Source organism: Chlamydotis macqueenii, chromosome 1, assembly GCF_036417535.1.
Source record: "Chlamydotis macqueenii isolate bChlMac1 chromosome 1, bChlMac1.mat, whole genome shotgun sequence".
NCBI classification, from domain to species: domain Eukaryota; kingdom Metazoa; phylum Chordata; class Aves; order Otidiformes; family Otididae; genus Chlamydotis; species Chlamydotis macqueenii.
The window spans coordinates 29,546,555-29,569,715 of NC_141556.1; the positions used below are offsets into that span (position 1 = coordinate 29,546,555).

General features: G+C 43.5%; 2 protein-coding genes across 6 annotated transcripts in view; one reads left to right on the forward strand and one right to left on the reverse strand.

Annotated features, from left to right (window-relative positions):
• ZNF277 (zinc finger protein 277) overlaps positions 1-17,534 on the reverse strand; it is a 54,882-nt gene extending 37,348 nt beyond the window's left edge. Inside the window, exon 1 of one of the 2 annotated variants that reach the window (XM_086740007.1) lies at positions 17,487-17,534. In XM_086740007.1, coding sequence (XP_086596133.1) covers positions 17,487-17,520 — 34 coding nt within the window. In that variant the 5' untranslated portion in view covers positions 17,521-17,534. Of the gene's footprint in view, positions 1-10,310; positions 10,414-17,486 lie in introns of those variants that run through there. The other variant, XM_086740008.1, reaches the window with a different exon arrangement.
• A 171-nt stretch (positions 17,535-17,705) lies between these two features.
• Positions 17,706-23,161, forward strand: part of DOCK4 (dedicator of cytokinesis 4) — a 253,451-nt gene continuing 247,995 nt past the window's right edge. For all 4 annotated transcript variants that reach the window (XM_086747731.1, XM_086747749.1, XM_086747741.1 and 1 more), the window contains exon 1: positions 17,706-17,950. In XM_086747731.1, coding sequence (XP_086603857.1) covers positions 17,914-17,950 — 37 coding nt within the window. In that variant the 5' untranslated portion in view covers positions 17,706-17,913. The remainder of the gene's footprint in view (positions 17,951-23,161) is intronic.

Here is a 23,161-nt window from a genome sequence, read left to right on the forward strand (position 1 = left end):
CCATAGGATACCTAGTGCAATGGAATCCTGATCCTTGCCATTACAGCAGTGATAAAAGAAGATGTAAAAAAAGTCTGCCTGTTATACAAATTATATGGTTTTATTTTATTTTAAGTGTTGTTATAATATAGACTAGCTAATCTTCAGAGCTAATGAAGCAACAGGCTCAAAATGGATTCATTTTTGTTATTGGAACATTTTTACTTTCAAATACAATTGTTCTCAACTCCAAACTAGTGTTAGTTTGCACATTAAGTAAACGTTACGCCCACACAGTTACAATACAGGCTACAGCAGCACAGGCAATGTACTCCACCTGCACAATCACACATGCAATTATTACAAAGCAATATGCCATGTAATTTTACGGCCAATACAATAGATGTATCAGAAAGAAAAGGAAGGAAAGATTCAGCATTTGAAGGTGAGTTGTGAAAGGCCAAGTTCTCAGAGATGGTTTAGCCAGTGTAACAGCTTGCTGCCACCAAGAAGTGACTGGATGTCTTCTTATCCTACTGCTCCTAACCATCTACTATTGATTGCCCTTCTGCTTGTGCTGGCTCCTATGCTTGCTGAATCCTTTGATGAGTCAATTCAGCTCTTAAACCAGACAGAACTACTCCCTTCCTTCTTTTTGCTCCATAAGGTTGAAAATGCTCACAGAAGAGTCCACCATGTGCAAGAGCAAACTAAGGAGTGCAGGGAAAGAAGCACCAGGATGAAACAGGACTTTCCACTTCTCATCACACCTTCCTCCTCTTTTCTCAGCCTAACAGCCTCAACTGCTTCATGTAATTTTACCGTAAGCATGCCTCATAAAGTGCATAAGGTTCCTTCAAAAGCATTACAAACAAAGGAAAAGAAAACACTAGGATTTTATCACTGTCCCTCCTAACAAGGACATCCAGCACTGGCTTCAGTTCGCAAAGCCTCCTGTTGTCAGCGTAGGCCTATGTAACTCACTAAATGCAGTAAGAGCTGCTGCGCTCAATTCTTCTCAGTTGCACATCTGAACTATGCGCTCTGACTAGATCTGGGGCCAAGCAGAGGTACTGGGGTTCAGATCAATGGAATCACTTCACTGCTACGACCCCTAACTCACATGGCTTGGCCCTGGGGAACCTGCAGCCGTGACTCAAGTGCCAGAGCCCAGGGAGAGGCAGGCCCCTCCGGCAGGCAACCAGCAAGCTGAGGAAGCAACTCCCTAAATCAGTCCGCAGGGAATGCTGAGCAGAGGGGCACGCTTACCCTTCTTTTTGAAGCTTTGTCATCAGATAAAAAGGAAAGTGAGTCACGAGACCAGAAGGAAAGGAGATGATTTAAGTTCAAAGACAAGGGTTTTTAACCAGGGAAGAACTCCTTTAACTCATTTTAGAAAGATTAAGCATTTTATTATCAGATGAAGAATACCCCACCCGAAGTACTGCATCCAGCTCTGGAGCTCCCAACATAGGAAAGACCTGGACCTGTTGGAGCGAGTCCAGAGGAGGGCCACGAAAATGATGAGAGGGCTGGAGCACCTCTCCTATGAGGACAGGCTGAGAGAGTTGGGGCTGTTCAGCCGGGAGAAGGGGAGGCTCCAGGAAGACCTTATAGTGGCTTTCCAGTATCTAAAGGCGGGGTTGTAAGAAAGATGGGGAGAAAATTTTACCAGTGCCTTGTTGTGATAGTACAAGAGGTAGTGTTTTTAAACTAGAAGAAGATAGATTCAGACTTCATGTAAGGAAAAAATTTTTTACGCTGAGGGTGGTGGAACACTGAAACAGGTTGCCCAGAGAGGTGGTGGATGCCCCATCCCTGGAAACATTCAAAGCCAGGCTGGACTGGGTTCTGAGCAACCTGATCTGGTTGGAGATGTCCCTGCTCCTTGCAGGAGGGCTGGACTAAATGACCTTTAAAGGGCCCTTCCAACCCTAGCGATTCTATGATTCTGTGATTCTAATATTCTGAAAATTCGAGACTGCACACAGTCTGAGAAATGAAATAATGAAAGAGGAATTCATACAAATTGACTTCAGACACACATTTACAGGTTTCATGTCATTTTTGCATTTTATGGCACAACAACACAGCTTTAGGTTGAAGAGAGCATTATGTAAATATAGACATGCAGAGTATGTATTTATAAGCCCACTGTTGGTAACAAAAGGATAATGAAACAAAATAAGAACATCTGCTGGAATGTTAAGTGTCTTTCTAATTAAATCCAGTAGTTGAATGAATCAATTAATTATCAACAAGTCTGGTTTATTATCTCATTAATACAGCTGGTTAATATTATGAGGTGATTAGCACAAGAACTTGAAATGATCCTAAACCAAAAATGAACACAACAGAGATACACAGGCAAATAAAGGAGTCTAAACAATGAGTAACAGAGCGAGGTTTTTAGACCTGTAAAGAACAAAGGGGAGAAAGAATGACAGGAAAACAAAAGACACCTAGCAAACCTGGCGCTCCACACTGACAGCATAACAGATGCCGACTGGAAAACAGAAAAAAAACCCCAAAACAGGAAAACATTCTCCCCCAAGCTCACACTGGTTACATGGCAAAACCATTTAGTTATCAAAATGACCAAACTGCCAGATATGGTACATCAGGGAACCAAGCTGGATTCCTACAGGTAATTCTGCACCAAACGGTGCTGCATCTAAAACTCATTAGTAGCTTTAAAGCTTTGTTTAGTATGCAAGTTTTCTTGAGCTATAATGAAAAAGAGTTTCGAGAAGCACTGGCTTGACACTGGAAATACACACATGACAGCTTCCCTGTTTTGCAGCCTTGGAATCGAAGCATCTATTTGTTGGCACAGCAGCATTCCCTAATTTGTGGTCATATTCTTGGAAGAGATTTTATACTGATTACAGGATTTTTTTTCTTTGTTTTCTGGAGTATAAAAGATGGATGACTAATGACTTGCCAAATAAACAGTATGCAAAACCAAAACTCAGAATAATGGAAATAAAACACCCTGTCACCATCCTCACAAATACTACAAGCAAATATTTTCCTTAGTGAAAGAAGAATCAATGTACATAATAATTTCCTATCGCTATATATTAAAGCGCTCAGGTACCTCTATTAAGTTGAATTGAGTCCAAACTCACAAGGAATTATTTAGCTATTACTTCTGCTCATTAACACGCTATGAATGATATTTAGTTAAAATGTCCATGTGCTCTAGGAGACAACACGTCCTGTAGCTTCCCCCAAGATCAGTCAGTCTCAGCCCTGCCTGGTTTTACATTGAATGCAAATGAGCACTTCAAAAGAGTACTTAATCCTAGGGCTAAACCTTGTGAATTGTACAGAAACCGTACATATTCTGTACCATCCACTGTCTGGGAATATGGGAATTTCACTCCAGTCAAATGACAGCTTTAAGAAAAGCTGTGAGTTACCAAATCCTAATATCTCAGGACAGAGTTTCTATAGAGCAGGTGTCTGCTGGGAGCTGGAACTAACAGAAATACAACTGTGCTTAATAGCCATATTTAACAGGGCGGCTCTGTCGGGGAGCTTAGGATGTTGCAGTTTCATTAGCATTAACAAGTGTTGCTATGGGTACCAGAGCACAGGCATCAGAATACAAGTGACTACAAGGAGTGGGAAAGTGATTAATAAAAATGTGAAGTGTTGGAATTTTAATAAAACAAAACCAATGTGCTTGCAATAAAAGCATGTTTAAACAATAGGCTACATTATCGCCCAGTTCACCAGTAGATATATGACACTGCTTGTCATCTTTCTGCTTGAGCCCAGAAAACCTCTACATCAATAAAAGTAAAGACCAGAACAAACCCACTGTTCTCAGGCGGAGGGGGATGCACACAGACACTAATGAAAGTGACCCTAACCAGTACTCATAACAACATTTAAGTGCTGATGTTAATATGCAATTTATAAATATTTAACACAGTACAGACAGGTTCTGTGCAAGCTCAGGGCCACATAATACCTAATTTCTGGGTAAATGGCATGGACTTACACTAGTGAAACTAAACGCGGGGTTTGAGATCTTGGTCACAAACATGAAATGATATTTATTTACTTCAGAATGAAATTGTGAATAATTTCATTACACCCTTTAGAGATACTCTGATTTCTTACTACTGCTGTTAAGCAAAATTAGTACCGTTTCTATTTACAGAACACCTAACGGGTGAAATGGTAGCATTGCAGAAACATCCGTGTCATACTCAAAATGCAAAGCCAATTTCTACTCTTAGTCAAACTAGGAAAACATGTCTTACCCTAATTACTAAATTAATGCATGTCTTCCCATTTTTTCCCCATCTTTCCTGTCCAAAAGTTGGAATTAAAAAATGCACAGCAACAGTAATTCCCACAAGTGACAACCCATGTGATGATTAATAACAGGACTTCTGCTTTGCTCTTTCATTGTACAGTGAGAGCTGTAGTCTGGCCTTTACTTACGTAAAGCAGGTATTTCCTTGATTTTAGCAACATCTTCAAAATACCTCCCAAGCCTTAATATATCTGCTGTCATACACTTTTGCCAGTCAATAAATTCTTACCAATTCCTTTGGAGTGCCTTAAGATTTACTCATATTGCTTTCCTCAGCTACGAGTGCTGCTCTGGGCTTGCAGGACAGATTGTGTCTATTCCCTATGACCTGCACTGCGACGGGTACACAGTTTTTCATTACTCCCACAGCCAAAACACATTCTCAAGTTTCAGCATGCCAGTCTTCCACACTAGTGGCTACACCTTCCTTTCTAAGCCCACTCTGCACACTCCTCCAGGATGCCCTTACCAGAGTCTTCCTCCTTTGAACACATTCAGCACTCAAAGCTCCTTACAGATGTGACAGGAATCAGGAAACCAAGTTCAGTTTAATTACTTTATGCAATTACCCATAAAACTTAATTTTCATTTCCTTCTACCCCTCTCTCTGTTCCCCGCTCACTACCCAAAACCCCTGCAGTACAGAGGTGCAACACATACGAGTTACACCACCAGCCATCAGTCTCCCTTCGTCCCCCGGCTCCCTCCTTCCAAGAACACTTGTTTACCTTTGTCATATGATCTTCCCAAAGCTTTTCCTTTCCTGAATTTTGTCTTTGGATGTAGTTTTTCTTGCAATCTGCATGGTTAGTTCTACAAATATTTATCTGTGCAAACTCTTTACTTATGTATTATTATTTACCTTATTCAGTTCAGTGGGCTATTTGACTTGTTATTCACCTCAATGTATTTGCAAGATGAGAACTGTAGATCACAAACACACAGAGGATGTCTTAAAGAATATCTATAAAGAACTACACCTTTTTTTTAATAGAAAAGCAATAAAGCAAATCAAGATGACTCTGAAGTGGTACGCAATACTCAGTGGTCTCCCCTGACATTTTCTCTGTACTTACATGTTTAATTTTAAAAGTTTATATTTATGAATCACTTAGGCTTGTATGAGCTATTATACTGATCTCCAGAATAACAGGATGCTTCAGCAAGAAAGACATTCTTGAAGTAAACAATACTGACCTTCTATTGTTTAGTATGATCATGTGACATGGTAGACATGGAGAGCTGAGACCCATATTATGTACTAAAATCAGGGATTAGGAAGCAATGATTAAATCTTACCCTATTATCTGGAAAGATTAACAAGGTAATTATGTAGCCTGAAACCCTGACTATTTCGTTACAAAGAAGAGGAAGAATATATCCCACACAAGGATTTGAAATGGCAAGACAGAAGTGATCATTTAGGTTCTTCTTTTCTACTTATCACCCAAACATAATTAATGCAAATTAGTAGGTGTTTCCTGTTTAACTTGCTATTTAATAGAGGCATATCAAAGGCATCATAATAAAGCACAAACAATGCTGTTTTAAAGTTGAGATATAAATTTCAGCTATTTTAAAGTTGAGATATAAATTTCATAATAAAGCATACACAATGCTGTTTTAAAGTTGAGATATAAATTTCAGCTATTTTCACATGCAAATTAACTACTCTAAAAAAAAGTGTACAATTTTGTGCCAAGTTAATCAAGACTATAATTTTAAAACTATTAAAAATATGCACTGAAAGGTGTCAGAAGTAAAGATGTGTATGTGAATTTAGTACTTGTGTACGTTACCATGCCACTGTTCTGCTGACTCCTCTGCAAACATCAGCAAGCTGGAAACAGGCATGTCTTAGTTTCCATTTACTGTGATTGCGACCTTAGCCCTTCCACAAAGAAGAAGTCTTAAAAGGGTGTTTAAAAATGACAGTAATACATCTTCATTGCTACAATTTATCTCAGCGGTGCCTTTAACAACTACTGTACTAAGCCTAGTATCTTTTATGCCAGCGTTGTATCCTTTTATGCCAGCATGGCTATGTAAAATGTGTTAATTAGTTTACTTCTTGTTATCATTATTAAGTAGAGATCAATAATTCTTTATTACAAGGATTTTCCTTATCTTTTCTCTTGTTACCTGTCCTTTTCCTATAACAGGATTCAATTCCCAAGCACGTTTATCCTCTTCATGTTAAAAGGATTGCATAGTGGTCTTTTTACATTATTGCTTTACATTCTGTAGCTAAAGGAAAGGCTGTGTGATTTTCTTTTAAAAACCTAAAGTCTGCTTTAGCCATTCCTATGCGACACCCTCATGTCATTATGACAGGAATTTTTACCATGCTCCTAACTAAAACTTTTGCATCATAAGGTTTCCAAGCCTTTTTCACTGGTAGACATTCCTTGAAAAAGGCAACTATTTGAGAGAAAAAACTAAAAATAGTGTGAAATTTTCATTTAAAATGTTGCTTTATTTTCTTTCAGACTCATATAAATTAGAATTAACCTCAAAGTGCATCCTGAGAAGTCCCATATCTGGGATCCTGATGTATGTGGGTTTCATACTGACAGAAGAACTTGAAGTCTCTCTCAAGTATTTCGATGGAGCTTCCTGATATTCAGAAAGCCTTCAAGGCTGAATCATTCAACTGAATTTCGTACTTAATGAAGAATCAGTACGAGGAAGAGGCCCTGTGGTGTCAGAAGCTCTATGGTCTGTTGCTGCTTTCTCAGTTAACTGGAGCTTTTCCAGATGGAGTACAGCAAAATAAGTTGTTTCTACTTTTAGAATCAAACCTCCATAAATTGGTATTCAAACTGGAAAAAACAATGGCTGAAAAGGACAGTTCATTATAGTGCGCAGTGATGTGGATCAACAAAGTTCAGCCTAATTGACATCTCAGCTCAGAAAAACAAAGCTTTGACTGTATTTAAAATAATCCACTATTTATACTCTTTATAAATAAATTTTTGAAAACTATTTTCAGAGGAAAGTATTTTCAAGTCAGAGCTCAAACACTAATGCCTTATAGATCAAAGGGACATCTCACAGCAGGCTGTACCAAATGTCTATGAGCATATTCTGACTTTGTCCTGGAGTCTGAAAGAAATATTTTGGTGATACTGGACTTTCTTGTCCTTCACACATTCCTTAAACATATGACACAGATCTTGACTTCTTAAGTACCATATACATCCACTAACTGATACTGCTAATGTAGCTCATGGACATGGATGGTAAAATAATTGAATGTAATTTCCTCAAGAAACAGAATTAGAATGTTAGAATCAGTGATACAGGTTGTTTATGTTTTTCAGGCAACATTTTGCTAGCTGTATAAATACATGCAGACTCCTGAACATTAAATTACCACAGTAATAACAAGGCTGCATGTTTTCATCCCATATAAGACAAAATCAAATTAAAACCTCAAGCAGGATGTTTTCTGTTACATACCAGCCTTCAGAGAAAAAAAGCTCTATCTCATTTATTCATGCATTACTGAGTCATAATAAAATTCCGTACTGGCACACTGGTCAAGACAAATGCCAGCAAAATTCTCTGGTGACAGCAGTATCACTTACTGGGCACAGCACTACTGCATCCATTTGTTTCATAACCATTTCTGTTTTCATATTGTGAGTCTTGCGCACTCCCACCATGGGACTGTCGGGGCTGACCTGGGGCACACGCAACAAACTTTGGCATGGGTCTTGGGTTGTGGGATGCTGTGCCACGCTTCCCTGCGCTACCCACCAGACCTCTCTGTCTCCTTGGATCTCTCAGCACAGCTCTGACCCACGCAGGACTCCCGCTGTCCCTGATCATCCTCCAGCTGCTTTGCACATTGGCTGGGTTTAGAGAGCAGTTATGATGCACATGAACTGGATTCGTCCAGATACATGCAAAATGCATCCCAACCCCTACCAGAGACATCTGGATCTAAATCAAGGGGCACTGCTTCAGGCAGCTTTGAAACACATGCACATTGAGGCTGTTTGGTGTGGGAAGGCTGACTACACATAATCCAAAGCAAAAAATGCCAAACCGTGCAATATAGTTGCAGGGACTGCGGCACCAATTGTCTTTATCTACTGTGTCTTATTATTTGTTCGTGTGGACAGAGCCACACCATACCATACCAGCTTGTGAGGTTGAAGTAGATGGCATATCCAGTTATAAAGCTTCTATACCAGAGGGAGAAAGAGAAGGCTTTTAACTTGCTGCGACTACACAGGAGAAGAAACAGGAGCAGCTACTCCTTGGGGACAGAGCCACCGATGACAAATGGGAAGATGACATCTCAAAGAGCAAGAATCAAGCAGAAGCAGCTGTGCCATTTCACACTGGTCCCTGTTTGTCAGTCATAAAAATCAAAGAAAAATATGGGAAAGTGGAAAAAAGGCCATTTGGAAGAAATTGTCCAGTGAAAACACGAGGCAAAAGAATCAAAAGGAAAGTTCAAGAAATCCAGTTGAAATGCATTACTAAGAACAGACAGGTATCTGTCTGAGAGTTTTGGACCACTAAAGGCACTGAAAAACACCTACTACAATTTCTCATTTACAGGTTTACTACAGCAAAATATTAGGACAGAGTGGCAAACAAGCAGTGAATATGGAATTACCTGCCGGGAAAGCAGGCCTGGATATCAATGATCAGACACCTGACTTGCAGCTATACTGTTCTCCATAGCACCAAAGTTCACAAGCTGACAGTTACTGCTGTACACTGATGATTTAAAATCCTTTATAATCAGAGAATAAACTCAAGCAAAATGCAATGCCCTTTTCATTTACTTCATAATTAGAATTTAACTGCCATAATAAGTAGCATGTTTTGAAAAATCAGTAAAGATTCCAGCTCAGCACTCCTGGCTCCCTACCATAATCAAAATATCATACATCTGTATGAAGTATTTTGAGCACTTGACATTTGTATGGCAAAAAACTGTTATTGCTTATACTACAGAGCATAAACTTACTGCCCTACCAAGTGAAGCAGAGAAGCTTCCTAACATGAAACTGTATTGTATCAATTGCGACATGCATTACATTTGTACTCTTCTGTAGTATCTAGCACATTTATAGAATCATAGAATAGTTCGGGTTGGAAGGGACCTTTAAAGGCCATCTAGTCCATCCTCCCCTGCAAGGAGCAGGGACATCTCCAACCAGATCAGGTTGCTGAGAGCCCCAGTCAACCCTCAACCAACCTGGCCTTGAATGTTTCCAGGGATGGGGCATCCACCACCTCTCTGGACAACTTGTTCCAGTGTTCCATCAGCCTCAGTGTAAAATATATCTTCCTTATATCCAGTCTGAATCTACCTCCTTCTGTTTTAAAACCATTACTCCTCGTCCTATCACAACAGGCCCTACTAAAGAGTTTCTCCCCGTTCTTTCTTGTAAGTCCCCTTTAGGTACTGGAAGGTCACCATAAGGTTTCCCCAGAGCCTTCTCTTCTCCAGTCTAAACAGCCCCAACTCTCTCATCCTGGAAGCTGTCACTATCACGTTATTGTTGGCAGTTACAATAACTGAGGGATGTAACTGGGGAAACACTCGTCTGCTCCCCTCCTCACTTCCCAGCTTCCAAAACAGAGGTGAAGTAGCAACATGGAGGTCAAACCATCGAAAGTCTACAAGCACTCCCAAGCCCTTCTCCTCAGGGGTGTTCTCCATCCATTCTCTGCCCAGTCTGTATTTGTGCTTGGGATTGCCCTGACGCACCTCTACATTTCAATAAAGCATGTCCACATCTATTATTTGTTTAGGCAATGAGAAAGCCTTTCAGGTAAGAAGCAGGTATTTGCTAATACTGAGACAGTTTAAAGGACTTCATCAAGCTGCGGACTACTGAATAACCACTCGCTGTTGCTCCACCGCAGGTAACAGAAGGCCTGAGCAGAGATTTCAAACAACTTAAAGGCTTTAACAGGCAAACAAGTTATCATGCTTAACCTGCTCTGTGGTCCACAGGCAGATGCTCACCAGGTAGCCTGAAGCAGCTTACATCTCAAATAGCTCCGGAGAGTCAGTATACAGGGCAGTTGATTCTTGGTAGCTTGTTCGTGTATCAAAGCCTTTACCTGCTACTGAGCAAGCAAGAATTGGCTTAGATTACTGGAATTAAATGCAGCTCTATGTCTACTAGTAAACAGTTAAATTTTATCTAAAAAAGATAAAGGCCATGCATCTTCTCTTTTCAAGCTATAGAAGTCTTCTGAACTCAGAGAAAACCAAACATCAAGCCTTTATTGCGTATTTCTGGGGAATATCCTGCATCTTGTACTACTGGCAGCTACATATTCATGCTGAGGTGTCGGGGACACCCCTTTCTCTTCAGATAAAATACAGTGCACATTTGTAACACAATTATTTGTAAAATTATGGCAAGATCACAGGTAGTTCAGATCTGAATTACCAAGCAATACAATCCATTACTTATTTTATTAATCTATTATTACGCATTTAATGAAATACTTAGTTCCACTTTTATATTCCCCCATCATTAGGTTTTTTTTTTAAGAAACGTGCTGTGGAAAGCTAAAAGCACTAAACTCCTACTGTAACATTACATGAAAGGATTTTGGCTTTTTACTCTTCAAATACAGAAGCACATAAAAGGTTATTTAAAAGGAACTTAGTAATTTCCAGTCCTCCACAAGATCCATTTCCTTATCAGGTAACCATTTAAAATGACTATGAGATTGCATTTTTAATTAAAAATCATAACAAATGGTCTTAAAACATTTTTAAATAATACTGTTTCAAGAGATTCACTCTTGTAAATCATCTTAAAATAAATTGTGTTGCACGTACAGAATTAATTAGTGAACCTGTCCTCCAGGTGTAATTGCTGGCTGTTCAGTTCACAATGATTAACCTGTGTCAAACCAAGATCCTTTACAGAGCTTACGGTGCCTACTGGCAGAAGGAATCCCTTCTCCCCCTCTCCAAAATCTATGGTACAGTGAAGCTCCAGGCCTGGAAAACCTCGACCAAACGCAAAGATTTAACCCAAGAAGCAGCTCACTGGTGGTACTCTCGATGTGTGGAAGTGCCCTGTGGGGGAACAACGGAGGATGCAACCAGGTGAATGTTTGGAACTGGCTGGGGCTTTCGGAATGATACCGAGCAGAATACCAGCCTCTAAAACCATCAAACAGAAATGGGCAGATATGACCGACTGCCCATCAGGCTAACCTCCCAAACTCTGCTGAACAAACAGACAAGAAGTGGCAGCTGTATGCTTGGGGCAATGGCTGCTCTATCACCTTGCCGGGGTTTTCGCCCATGGCAGCGAGCAGCCAGCAGCTCCCTATTCACAATCAACTATTCAGAAACGCGGTGGCCGTGGATGTCTGAAGAGGAAGGAGGTAACTCGTTCACTCAGGGCTGATGTGGGTAGGAGGGGTAGTACAAGGACAGGTGGGATGGGAGGGCATCTTCATCACTACGTTATTTGGTTAAGGACTATCCAGTATAAAAGAAGTAACAAATAACATGGAAAGTGGTAGATTACACACAAACATTAATGAACAGGTGGTAACAGAGACAATAAGTCATCTTTGGTCACCACAGGAACTAATGCCATTAAAGGAACTACTCAGACAGCCTTGAACAGGTTCAACCTGAATTTTGTCACTGATAAGGAAGGGGAAATGTGGTTATCGTGTATATTATGGTGTATTTGAGGGTGTTTATGGAACTCTGTGAAACCTGCTAAAAGATATCAGAAGGGGCCTGTAGGATTACGTATACCTTATTATGGGAAATTTAGAGGAAGGGCCAAAGGCAGAGAAAGGGAAGGATCAGAGGGGAATAAACACCAGAAAATGGAGGTGGGGGGAATAAAAAGTACCAGTTGCATTCAAACAGGCTGCTGGTGGGTAACTTCCCTGGTCAAACCCTGCACCTGATCACCACAGTCTTTCCTTTCTTCTTACTAAATCCTTTTCTTAACTCTTTTTTTTTGTGTAATTCACCCTCTGTCCTACGTGTGATATTGCTGCAAGGTCCAAGTGCCAGCAACTGCAGAAGAAGCTGCTGGTCACGAGGTCTGCATGTCCAGGAACCAGCAACCAGAGGGAACGTGGTCTGTTTATGTTTTCCTAGTGAATTTAACTTTGTATGCATAATTTGCTAGCAAGGTTCAAACTGGACTAGCCAGTGAGTAGAAGGAGACCTGTATCTGGAAAGACTCAAGGTCTGAGTCAGTGGCTGGGCAAGGGGCCTGGGGTCCAGCATGGGCAGAGTTGATGCTGGGCAAAGCAGTCCAGCCAAGGCATTCAGAGACTCTGCCAGGGTTTGAGGGATCCATGACTGCAGAGTACATGTGAGACAAGTATGAATGCATGTATCCATTTTGATAGTCAATACCAAGTTGGATTTGCTAGTAAATAGGAGGAAACTCTCATTCTGGGTAAGAGGGCCCAGGCACAGATATCAGATAGGTTTAGAGGGGATGGTAACGTTCAAGAAATCCATAACTGTGGCTGCACTTCTGAATCAGACACTGAGGGTGTCTGTTCTCACATTCCAATCCTGCTCAATCTTTGCCACCTCAAATGGGACTCAAAAGTACCATCGTCCTTACCCTCCACACCTTGAGAACTGGCAGGGTGCAGCCCCATATATCACTGCTGTTGCCATTTTCCTTCCTGCCTGTCTCTCCAAGTGAAAGGGGATCAGAAAGGGAGTAAAATAAGAAGTTTCCGTTTCTGGAAGTGCCATAAATGGCAAGCGGCCAATGCCAGGGAATCCCTTTAAATCACTCCTTCAGCCAGGCCACCCTGGCATGTGTGAGCTTTACCTAAGGCGTCCTTCAGCACAGTACCTGCTAACAGAGCTTGGAGTAGCAAACATGAAGGAAGCTGTCACTACCACGCTATCGTCAGGAGTTACGGTAACCAAAGGATATAACACTCGTCCTTTCTTCTGCTCACTTCCCAGCTTCCAAAACAGAGGTGAAGCAGCTACACGGAGGACAAATCCCACCTGCGTTTTAGCACATGGGATCCAATAAGTGCCACACTTCCCTCACTCCCAAAAGTTTTTGGGTGGACTTTCAGCTACCAAGCTTAGTAGGCAGAAAGCTACAGAGCAACTTCATCTTTCTGACTCCTAATTTGCTCCGGCCTAAGAGCAGAGATTAGGAGAGAGCCAGGCACCTCATGTGGCAGTTGTGCTTTGACGCTTTGCCTCACAACCTTTGTGCAGCTGTGACTCCATGAGGCCTAATGAAGTTTAATCCTAGGGAAGGGGGTGCAGGGACTACGACGAGAGATCACACGCGCGCAGTGGTATGGTGAAAGAGGATGATATACAGGAATTAGACGTGGAAAAGTATAAAAAATAAAGTAAAAAAAAGGCAGCAGAATGGAGAGCAAGGGTGAAAATACAATCGACAAGCAGTTTGTGGATGACAGCTAGTGAGATGCATGGCAACAGGGCAGGGGTGATGGGACAAAAGGAAGACATGTGGGCAGCAGAGGCTGGCAGTAGGGAAGGGAAAGGGACAGCACAGAAGGAGCACCCAAGCTGGACACAGCAGGGGCAGGAGGGACCAAATTAATGTGGAAGAGTAATTGGCTGAGGAACTGCCATTAGAGAGTCAGAGAGGCCTTCCAGAGGCAGACGACAGCTGAGGAACAGAGGCAATGAGTGAGAAATGAAAAGCAGGCTCAAACCAGAGGAGAAGACAGGCTGGAGAGCCACGAAGGACAGAAGTGGTTGGTGCAAAAGTGAACACACAAGCCAGATCAAGCCCTTTTTTTGCTGATACACAAGCAGATGGGGAAAATCATGAAGAAGTCTATGACAAAAATTAACTGGAAGCTAAAATGCCTCCCAAAACCTTGGGCTGGCGGAGGCCAGAGCAGCAGAGGGGACACCCCAAGGGCACGGCAATGAGATGGTAAGCCCAACTTCTGCCAGTCAAAACCAAACACAAGGCAGAAAGGGTGCTAAGATACACAGGCCAGTGACTGGGTCCTGGCCTGAGGTTTAGCTGACACGAGAAACTGCTGGGCAGGACACGAGAAATGGGTGAACATAAATAACAGAGTGAGAATCTGGAAAAAAGTTGCCAAGAGCACGGTGAGGAAGGGCTGAGTTTCAGGTAGTTAGGAGGGGGTTATGTGAGAGGTGGCCAGGCTTCACAAAGGCTTGGGGGTATAGTGTTGGGAACTTTTGAGAAGCGAAATCCTGCAAAGGACACAGACTCATCAACCACGACGGAGGAATAAGACTGGGCTATCTGTGTTCTTGTTTCTGCGAGTGCTGTCAGTGTTCACGAGGATAAGATACAGGCCTTGCTCCGCGGATGCCTGCATGGCCGACCATTTCAGTTTCCAGCTTGTGCGCGCCTCTCTTGGGAGCATGCTCAGCCTTGCTACTGGCCGGACCTGCAGGCAGGAACAGCAGCGGCTGCACCCACCAACCCAGATGGAGAAACCCCTCGGGTCTGAGAACATGCGGGACTGGCTTTCCGCAACCAGGAGAGAGGAACCCCTGGATCCCAGAGTCCACTGGGCTGAGCGGCTCTCATAGCAGCCTTAACAGAGGGAACTTAGAGTTGAGCTAAAGAAGTGATGCTTACAGTGTCAGGAACAAAACTTTCACTAAAGTGTCCTCTAGGTAGCAATGAAAAAAGGTAGACTTCTGCAAGACCAGTTAAACTTTAGTTTTCCACAGTAAACTGAATCCCCTTAAAAGCTGGACCCGAGAGATGGACGTGGAAGGAATAAGAATAACCTGCTGTGCTCTGGCGTGGTACACTCCAGCAGGATGGTATTAAAAAGTATTTGGGAACTTTAAGACCCTGAGTATGAAACTGTAACTGTCAGACTGCCGATGAAGCTACAAAAGACACACTTCCAGAAGAAACCTCATTTTAAAATCCGCAACAGATGCTGTAAGAAATGTTGATATGTAGCATTATTAATGTAGACTGAAGAAATTGTACTGTGGACAGTGATATATTTATTACAAACCCCTTGGTGAAGGCTGCTGGAGGCAACTAACTAGAAAGCAACACAGTTCCAGATTGGAATATACAAGCACAGGCTCTCCTGTAAATAGGATGCAGCAAGACAGGGAGAAGTATTTTATTTAATTTTCCTATATACTGTCTCGAAAGAAGTGACACATCTTCTCAGGTGCACGTGCAAGCACAAGACGTTGCTTAAGTGAATAGCCTTGTAGAAATGAAACCTCTGGAGGAATAGGGATTTTGCTCAGAGACAGAGAAATGATAAATATTAGGATGAGGTGTTTTCTTTGCCCACAGACAATGCGATTTATCGTATAAGATCTGTTTACCCTAAACAACTGAGCTCTAAATGAATAATTTTGAAAAGGCTATTTCAGCTGTTGGGTAGTCTTGCCTTTGTTCAAGGGAAGAAGAAAAGACGGGCTCAGAGCCAAATACAAACATGCTCAGGCCAGTCATGGTTAACATGACGGACAGCAGTTAAAAAGCTGTGGCAGAATTTCACAACTCCCAGCCAGCGTGTTCGAAGTCCTCTTTTATGGAGACAGAGACAGCTTGCATGGACATGGAAGTCTATAGGCTGAGGTGGAAGTCAATTTAGCCTGGCACTTATTATTTTGATTTTCAGTGGTGACTTTTACACATTTTGTCACCCAGAGACATCAAAGTCTGGAGTGATCTGCACCTGCCAGGTGATGCAAAGCAAATTTGGGAGCAAAGATACTGAAAGTTCAGTAATCCTTACAAAGAGTGGAAGGATAGGAAAAATAGGAAAACACCATAGGTCTGAATTCCAATGGTACAAACTTTTTTTCACACTAGTGCCAATGTTTCTACAAGAGTTACCTGGAAAAACTTCAGGGTAACCTCATCATCTCTAGTAATCCATAGACTTATATACGGTTTCGCACAGAAGACTTTCACAGACAAACGTGCACAACCCTTTTCAACAGTTAAAATGGCAGAGCTTTGCCTCCGGGTGCAATTACACCAGTGTGGGAGTGCTCTAGAAGGGTCTGGCTTTTCATGTTGGAGGGGCTTAGACCAACACACTGCATCACATAAATAAAATAAGAGTACTGCTTTAACTACTGGCATAAATAATTTTACGAAGAGAAGCAAGAGGACATACTAGAGAAACAACCCAAAGGTCATGTAAAAGATCTTTCAATGCCAAAGCTTGACAACTAGGACAGCACAGAGTAGGTACTCTCTAACCCTAGGTTTGAAACTGACTGCTTGCACACGACTTCCTTCGGTTGTGTCCTTCACGCTACCGGCGACTTAAAAATTCAACATAACGAGACAGTAGAGGCTAAAAGCCAACCTGAACTGAAAAAAAAATTAAGCCACTTTCCTCTCTTAAATGTGAAACCATTAAAATCTCTCTTTTTTTTTTTTTTTTGTTCAGTTCAAACTAAATCATCCCATAAAATTTCTAGTTACCAATTCTGACTGCAGAACACTTTTAAAACCAGACACACTCATCTTAGAGACCACCTGCACGTGGTGAGGCCTGCAGAGCAGCATCCTATCACTGCAGCTCTCCCCCTTTTTTTCTGCCTGTGCCTCCCCTCAGGACCAGGAGGTGTAACCCGAGCTCTTGCTCCCGCCTCGCAGTGCCCAGGTTTCCCTCACAAGGATCAGCTCAGCCCGTGGATTTTGGTGAGCTCTAGCTAAGCCGCTCCTAGTAGGGCTCAGACAGATAGGCCTCTCGACCAGGATAGCGCCTCGCTGTTCTTGCTGCTTAAGGTGCCTGACTTGTCCCTCCCTGCCACCCTCGACAGTCCGTTTGGGCTCCTCGCTGTACACCAGTGCATGGACGTGCTGAGACACGGATCCCTGCGAGAAGCCACAAAGCCGCCCACCTCTCCGGCACGCCGCCGGCACCGAGCCCCCCTCCAGCCCAACTCACCGGTGGAGCCTCTCCCTGTCCCCTCAGCTTCCTGCGCCCCACTCGGGGCTCCTCTAAGACGGACGGCACCAGCAGGACTCAGGCCCCTTGTACCCACCAAGGGAGGGGGCTGCCCGGGGCTCACCCCGGAAGGGAGAGACCAGTGGGGCCCTCATCGCGCCGCGCCCCGACGGCTCCCGCCTGCCCCACGCGCGGCCCGCGCTCCTCGCCCCCAAGGACTGGAGGGGAGCGGAGGGTCCCCCCGCAACGCGCTCACCTCCCCGCACCGGCTGCCCACCGGACGCTGCCATGCCGTCACCGCACCTCTCCGCCCGCCCCGGCGTGAGGCGGCCCCCGGGAGCCGAGCTCCGCCCCGCTCCGCCCCGGCGGGGAGCGCGGGGCCAGCCGGGGCTCGTAGTCTCTCCCCCAGCCGCGGGCGACGAGGGGCGCGGCCGCGCCCAGGCACTACGTTCCCCGGCGTGCAGCGGGACGGGGCATATAAGTGGCTGGCGGCGAGCGCGCCTCAGTCGGTCCGTCCGCCCGCCCGCCCGGTTGAACAATGCTTTCGCCGCCGGGGCCGGGCAGCCGCGGCTGAGGCGCGGCAGGAGCAGCCGGGCAGCGGACGCGCTTGCCGGCCACCGCTGGTGCCAGCGGAGAGGCTGCCGGCCAGGAGGGCAGGGGGCAGGCACACGCACGCCGTGAACATGTGGATACCCACGGAGCACGAGAAGTACGGCGTGGGTGAGTGAGAGAGGGGGAGAGCGAGCGGGGCAGCCTGGGGGGAGTGGGGCGGCGAGGAGCGCGTCCCGCGGCGGAGCGGGCTCTCCCCGCGGGGCCGGCGTGCGTTGCTGCCCTCGCTGTGTCAGTGGCCGCGTCCCCATCCCTGCGCGGGGGGCGGCCACTCCTCGGGTGCCCGGGGACGGGGCCGGTTTCCCCGCCGCTGAGGCGGGCGCTCGGCTTCTCCCCGCCGGAGCTGAGTGGAAAGGCTGGTGCTTCACGGGGAACAAAGCAGCCTTTAAAAAAAGAAAAAGGAAAAAACCGCCGGGAGCGGCGAACCGGCGGGGAGGCGGCGGGGCCCTGGGGAGGAGCGGGAGCGGGGCCGCGGGCATTGTTCGCGTGTGGGGGGGTTTTGTTGCGGCTTCAGCGGGAACCAGACAAAAGTGTCACTCGTGGGAGCCGCGCTTCCTCGGCGATTTATTCAGCCCTGCCCGGTGCAGGGCTGCTCTCAAGCCCCTTAGTTCGACGTACGGAGCGATCAGGGAGGCTCACTGTAATTTTTTTTAAATTTTTTTTTTTTTTGGACACCACCTCTTAAACCCGCCAGCACTCGGTACCAGCGTAGCGAGCAGCATTCCGTCTGTGGACGTCGTGTTTGAACGCGGAGTTGTGCATATTACGGAAAAAAGCGGGCGGAGCACGGAGCCCCCCCTTTGTTTTTGTTTTTGTGGGATTTTGTGTGTGTGTGTATCTGTATGGCAGCGGCCTGGCGAGCTGTCACTGCGAGCGCCAGCCTGGTCCGGAGCCGCTCCATCCCGTTCGGAGTTGGTCCCAGATGTTGCCGTCCTCTGAACATTAAAATTAGAGCCGTCATCGATGGGATTTATTTTCCTGACTTCTTTATTTGCCAGGTCACAGCTGGGTTGTGAGATATTGATTAGTCCTGCCAGCCGCCTTTCTTTACGAGGGTGGGCAGAGGCTTAAAAACCACTCTGGGACTCCCTGGAATGGCATGCTGGATATTAGCAGTCAAGTATTTCAAGCTCCTCTCGGTCTAGTTGTTGGTTTTTTGGTTTTTTTTTTTTTTTTTAATTTTGAGTTATTTTTATGCTATGTTACAACAGAAGCATTTTTTTTTCTTGACTTAGGAGCTAAAAATCACTATGGAGCATCTTTTCTAATGCTGAAAATGCAGCCAAACACTTATTTGAATGATTACCCCCTCGTTGCTGAACAATTAAGTGATATCCCTTACATAAGATTCTCTGTTTAGCAAACCTTTTCGGGTACTTACACACGAATCACTGTCCAGCTCTCCCTCGCTCACCAGGGCTGGTGTTGCTGAAATCTTACGCCTGCTGAAGAGATACAGTTGTGATTTCTCAATAGCAGGCTTCCTTTGGATCCACCAGAAAATGTAGTTCATTACAAAGATCCTCTTTATTTGTGTAAATATAATATAGTCACAAAAAGATGCTTATTCTTATTTAAATTCATTCCATGGTTTTCTGTGATTCGCCTTCCAAAGGCTATTCAAGATCATAACAAAAAGCCACTGTTCACTTTGGGCTCTTATACCCCTAGGATGGGGCTGATACCGGAGTTCATTGCAAAATGTTGAAATAGTCACCTAAAGTAATTTAATTTCTCTTGGACTGCGTTTTATGCTGTGTGCTCACTCACCTGCATGTTGAGGGCTGTCTGCAAAATCTTCACACCCAATTACCGTATAAGCTATTATGTTCTATAGCAGTGATAGAGGAGGCAGGAGAAGGAGTTGTATCTTGCTGTGTAATTCTTCAAACTTCATGTAAAGTGAATTTCATAGATCAAACTTCCTTCTTGCACCACAGACCTGCTTATATATTTTATTTTTTAGTGATGGGATTATTGTGTTTCCAAACAGGTTTTTTTTTTTTTTTTTTTAATACTGATGTATTTATCTGCCCTGGTAAAATGAGTGCATTATAAAACCCCTTGGAGAATGCCGATTAGTTGTATCAAGCATATGTATCCTTTGTATAAAGAGCTCAGGGCTTGCATCAACATCAGACCTCATCTGCATTTTCAATCTGAATTTTGCAGCACATGCTGTGCTGCACATGTCTACTGTAACATGCCAAAATGGATGAATAACCAGGCAACAGCCACCTGGTTGCACTGAAGGGTTGCTGGTAACCAGGTGGCTGTTGCTTACTTGCACAGCCTGATTCCCACTTTTGAGGGGTAGTTAATACAAGTAACAATCTCCCCTTCCCATTTTTAAACTCCTACCTGCTAGCCCCTGATAATACCTCATTGCTTTTTACTGAGCAGGTTGCTTTACTCTGAGTTCGTTTACTAGTAGGCAGGCACACTGCCAGTTCATCTTCTGGTAGACAGACACGCTGCTGTAATGAAGAACATGATTACACTTATGTGGCACCCTTTGTACTGTGCAGTTATGCATTTTTATTTCTAAGGCTATGATTTTGTCAGTTATCTGTTATCTATCTATTATCCCTCAGGACGCTAAAGGTGAAATAAGCATATTTCTGTTTCTGTGGGAATTTACTTTGTCTGGGTTTTGGTATCTTTATTTTCAGAACGGAAGGTTAAACTTCTGTATTTCACTTTGCAATTCCATATGTTTTGAATCACACCTTCAGCTGTTGTGTCAAACTAGTGATGGCATCGCACAAAGGATCCCATGGTCAGTTAGGTGGAGTTATTTAGCGCCAAGTATGCTGATGTAATAATAGGAGAGGTAAGGTGTTTTTTTTTATTGTTAATAGTACCTAAATCTGGTAGATGTCAAATGGCACTGGTGTCCATAAATGCTGTGTGCTGTTCTATGTGAATTTAGAACATAACAGAACAATATTGTTTAGAACAATAACCAAGCCCTTTGTTAAAATGAGTCGCTGAAGACTGCATAGCTGTGGATGCTCTGCAGGCAGAAAACGTTAAGTGTAGCTTTCAAAGGTGGCTCTTACTGGTTGGTGCAAACTGGAAACTTTTAGCTTTAATAAATAAATCAGTTGCAGGACTACATAATTATCTTGTAGTTGCTGTTTGGAGTACAGGTACAAGTTCTGTTAGAAAAACTAATCCTCTATATTCAGGCTTTCTGTTTTTGTCTCACCATATCTGCAGATTTACCTGAATCTGTAAGGATGCAGTTATGCTTTCTGGAATGTAGGCGATTCACCTCTTTCTACTGAGCACAAAGCCTCTCAGGAAGGCATTTTTTCTTTAATTAGGATGGAAAGGTTAATTAAGGAGAATAATTAAAAACAGTTGCTGAATGCATCATGTAACTTATAAGCAGAATGGTATTCCAGATCCTGAAGCCATTCTGTACAGCAAAATATACCGATTTAACTCAAGACAAGTTTAAATAGTGCTTGGTATTTTTAGTGTGGTTAAGCCATAAATCTGCCTTCCCAAGGGGGTATGAAGTGTGGCCATCTCCTATTTTGTAGGTGAGAAATGGAAAGATCGGATGACTCTGCTGTAAGCTGAGGCTTATAGGAGGAAGAAGACGGGGTGTGTTAGTTGATCACAGGAGCAGTATTGACTAACGCATAGACAAAAGCCAAATCAATTGGTTTGTAGCCTGTTCTGAGTTGCAGCCAGGCTTGTCTTGCCAGCAATCCTCTTGAAATATAGCTAGGACATATTTATCTTCGTGCTGTAATAGCTGTTTTGACTGCAAGCTAACTTTACTGTGAATGAGCTTGGTTTGTTTAGCTCAACAACAAAATGACAAAGACGGTTGTGTGGTTAATGTCACGTTGTATCTCTGTCAATGACCATGCTAGACTTCTAATATAATGTTTCGTTTAACACAAACACTTCATCAGCTTCTCTTCATCCATCTCCAAACAGTACAAGTGGAGCCTTCAATGCTATTTCTTCCATTCTCCTGTGTTGATCTCGCCTCATGTTTCTGTATGGGATTCAGTTTGTACTTTTGCCTTATGCTAGTATGACTATTTATAATGATCTCTATCCAAAAGTTCTGTCAAGCTGCCTTAAAACTATTTAGGGGTGAGGCAGGGCAAAACATAGCCCATTTTGGGGCTTATGAACCCCATTTGGCTTATGAACAGTTGGAGGATGATCTTTGTTTTCTTGTTACAGCCTGTGACTCTTTGTGGGGCTGGTCTTTGGCAAGTAGGTGAACGTGAGGTACCTAGGGCACTGAGAGTGAAGTTGGCAGGATACTTCACTGGGGCAATGGGAGCCCATTCTCATTTTAGGAAATACTCCCTGCATTCTAGCTATCTGAGATGGAAAATGTGTGTGTCTTTGCTATAGGAAGTTTTTTGATGCATGATACATTGTTACGGAGGCTTTTACATAAGTTTACAATGTCAGTCAGATAAAGCTGATATTTTCCTGGTCTTCTATATAAGCAGTAACTCTCAGCATATTTCAAAAATAGGATTATCTCAACTCACAGCTTTTGGACAAAAAAAAAAATCAGTGACTATATTCTGTTGGAGAGCAGAACATGAAGGTTGACATTTTAAAGTCACTTTGGTCATAAGACTAGGCTTAACTTAAACGAGTGTTGATAAAGTGGTGAAACTGCCTTAAAATAAGACTACGTCAAGATTTTCTGAATTGATTTTTTTTAACAACTGTGTCCAAAAACTTAGAATCTTTAGTATGAAAGTGATGTTTTGAATGTCTTTATAATCTCTTAAGGACAATCTAGAGCTGGCTGGTTCGTTTGCCTCTTCTTGCATAGTGCTCTTCAGAGATCTCATCTTTCCTATTCGCTACATATCTGGGGCAACTGGGGAAGACTTCTGAAGGCTGATGTTACTTCACGGTTAGCTGTATACTGGTGACACTGTTTCTCTTCCTCTTTTGCTGTCTTGAGGGTTTTTTTGCCAGCGTCCTCGGTGTTGGACTTGTGTGGTTACTAGCAGGGTCAGATTTAGCCAAAAGATGATGGAACAATGGTGAATTAAATTATGTAAGGAGTGAAGGTGAGAATGTGGTCTCCCTGCTGAACAGGACAATGCTTTTTTATATAGTATAGGTTACTGTAATCTGTGATTACTTCTCAGAGCTCAGACAGCATGTGATGGTCACCAACTTCTCTGTCGAGGAAGCTATAATTAGTTATTTTACTCCTGCCACGCAGATATCAGCAACTTTTTGCACGGCTGCGGGAGTGTCTGCCTTTGCACCTCTTTGCTTCCTTAACCTGCAGCCAGGAAATGAAACTTCAGAATACAA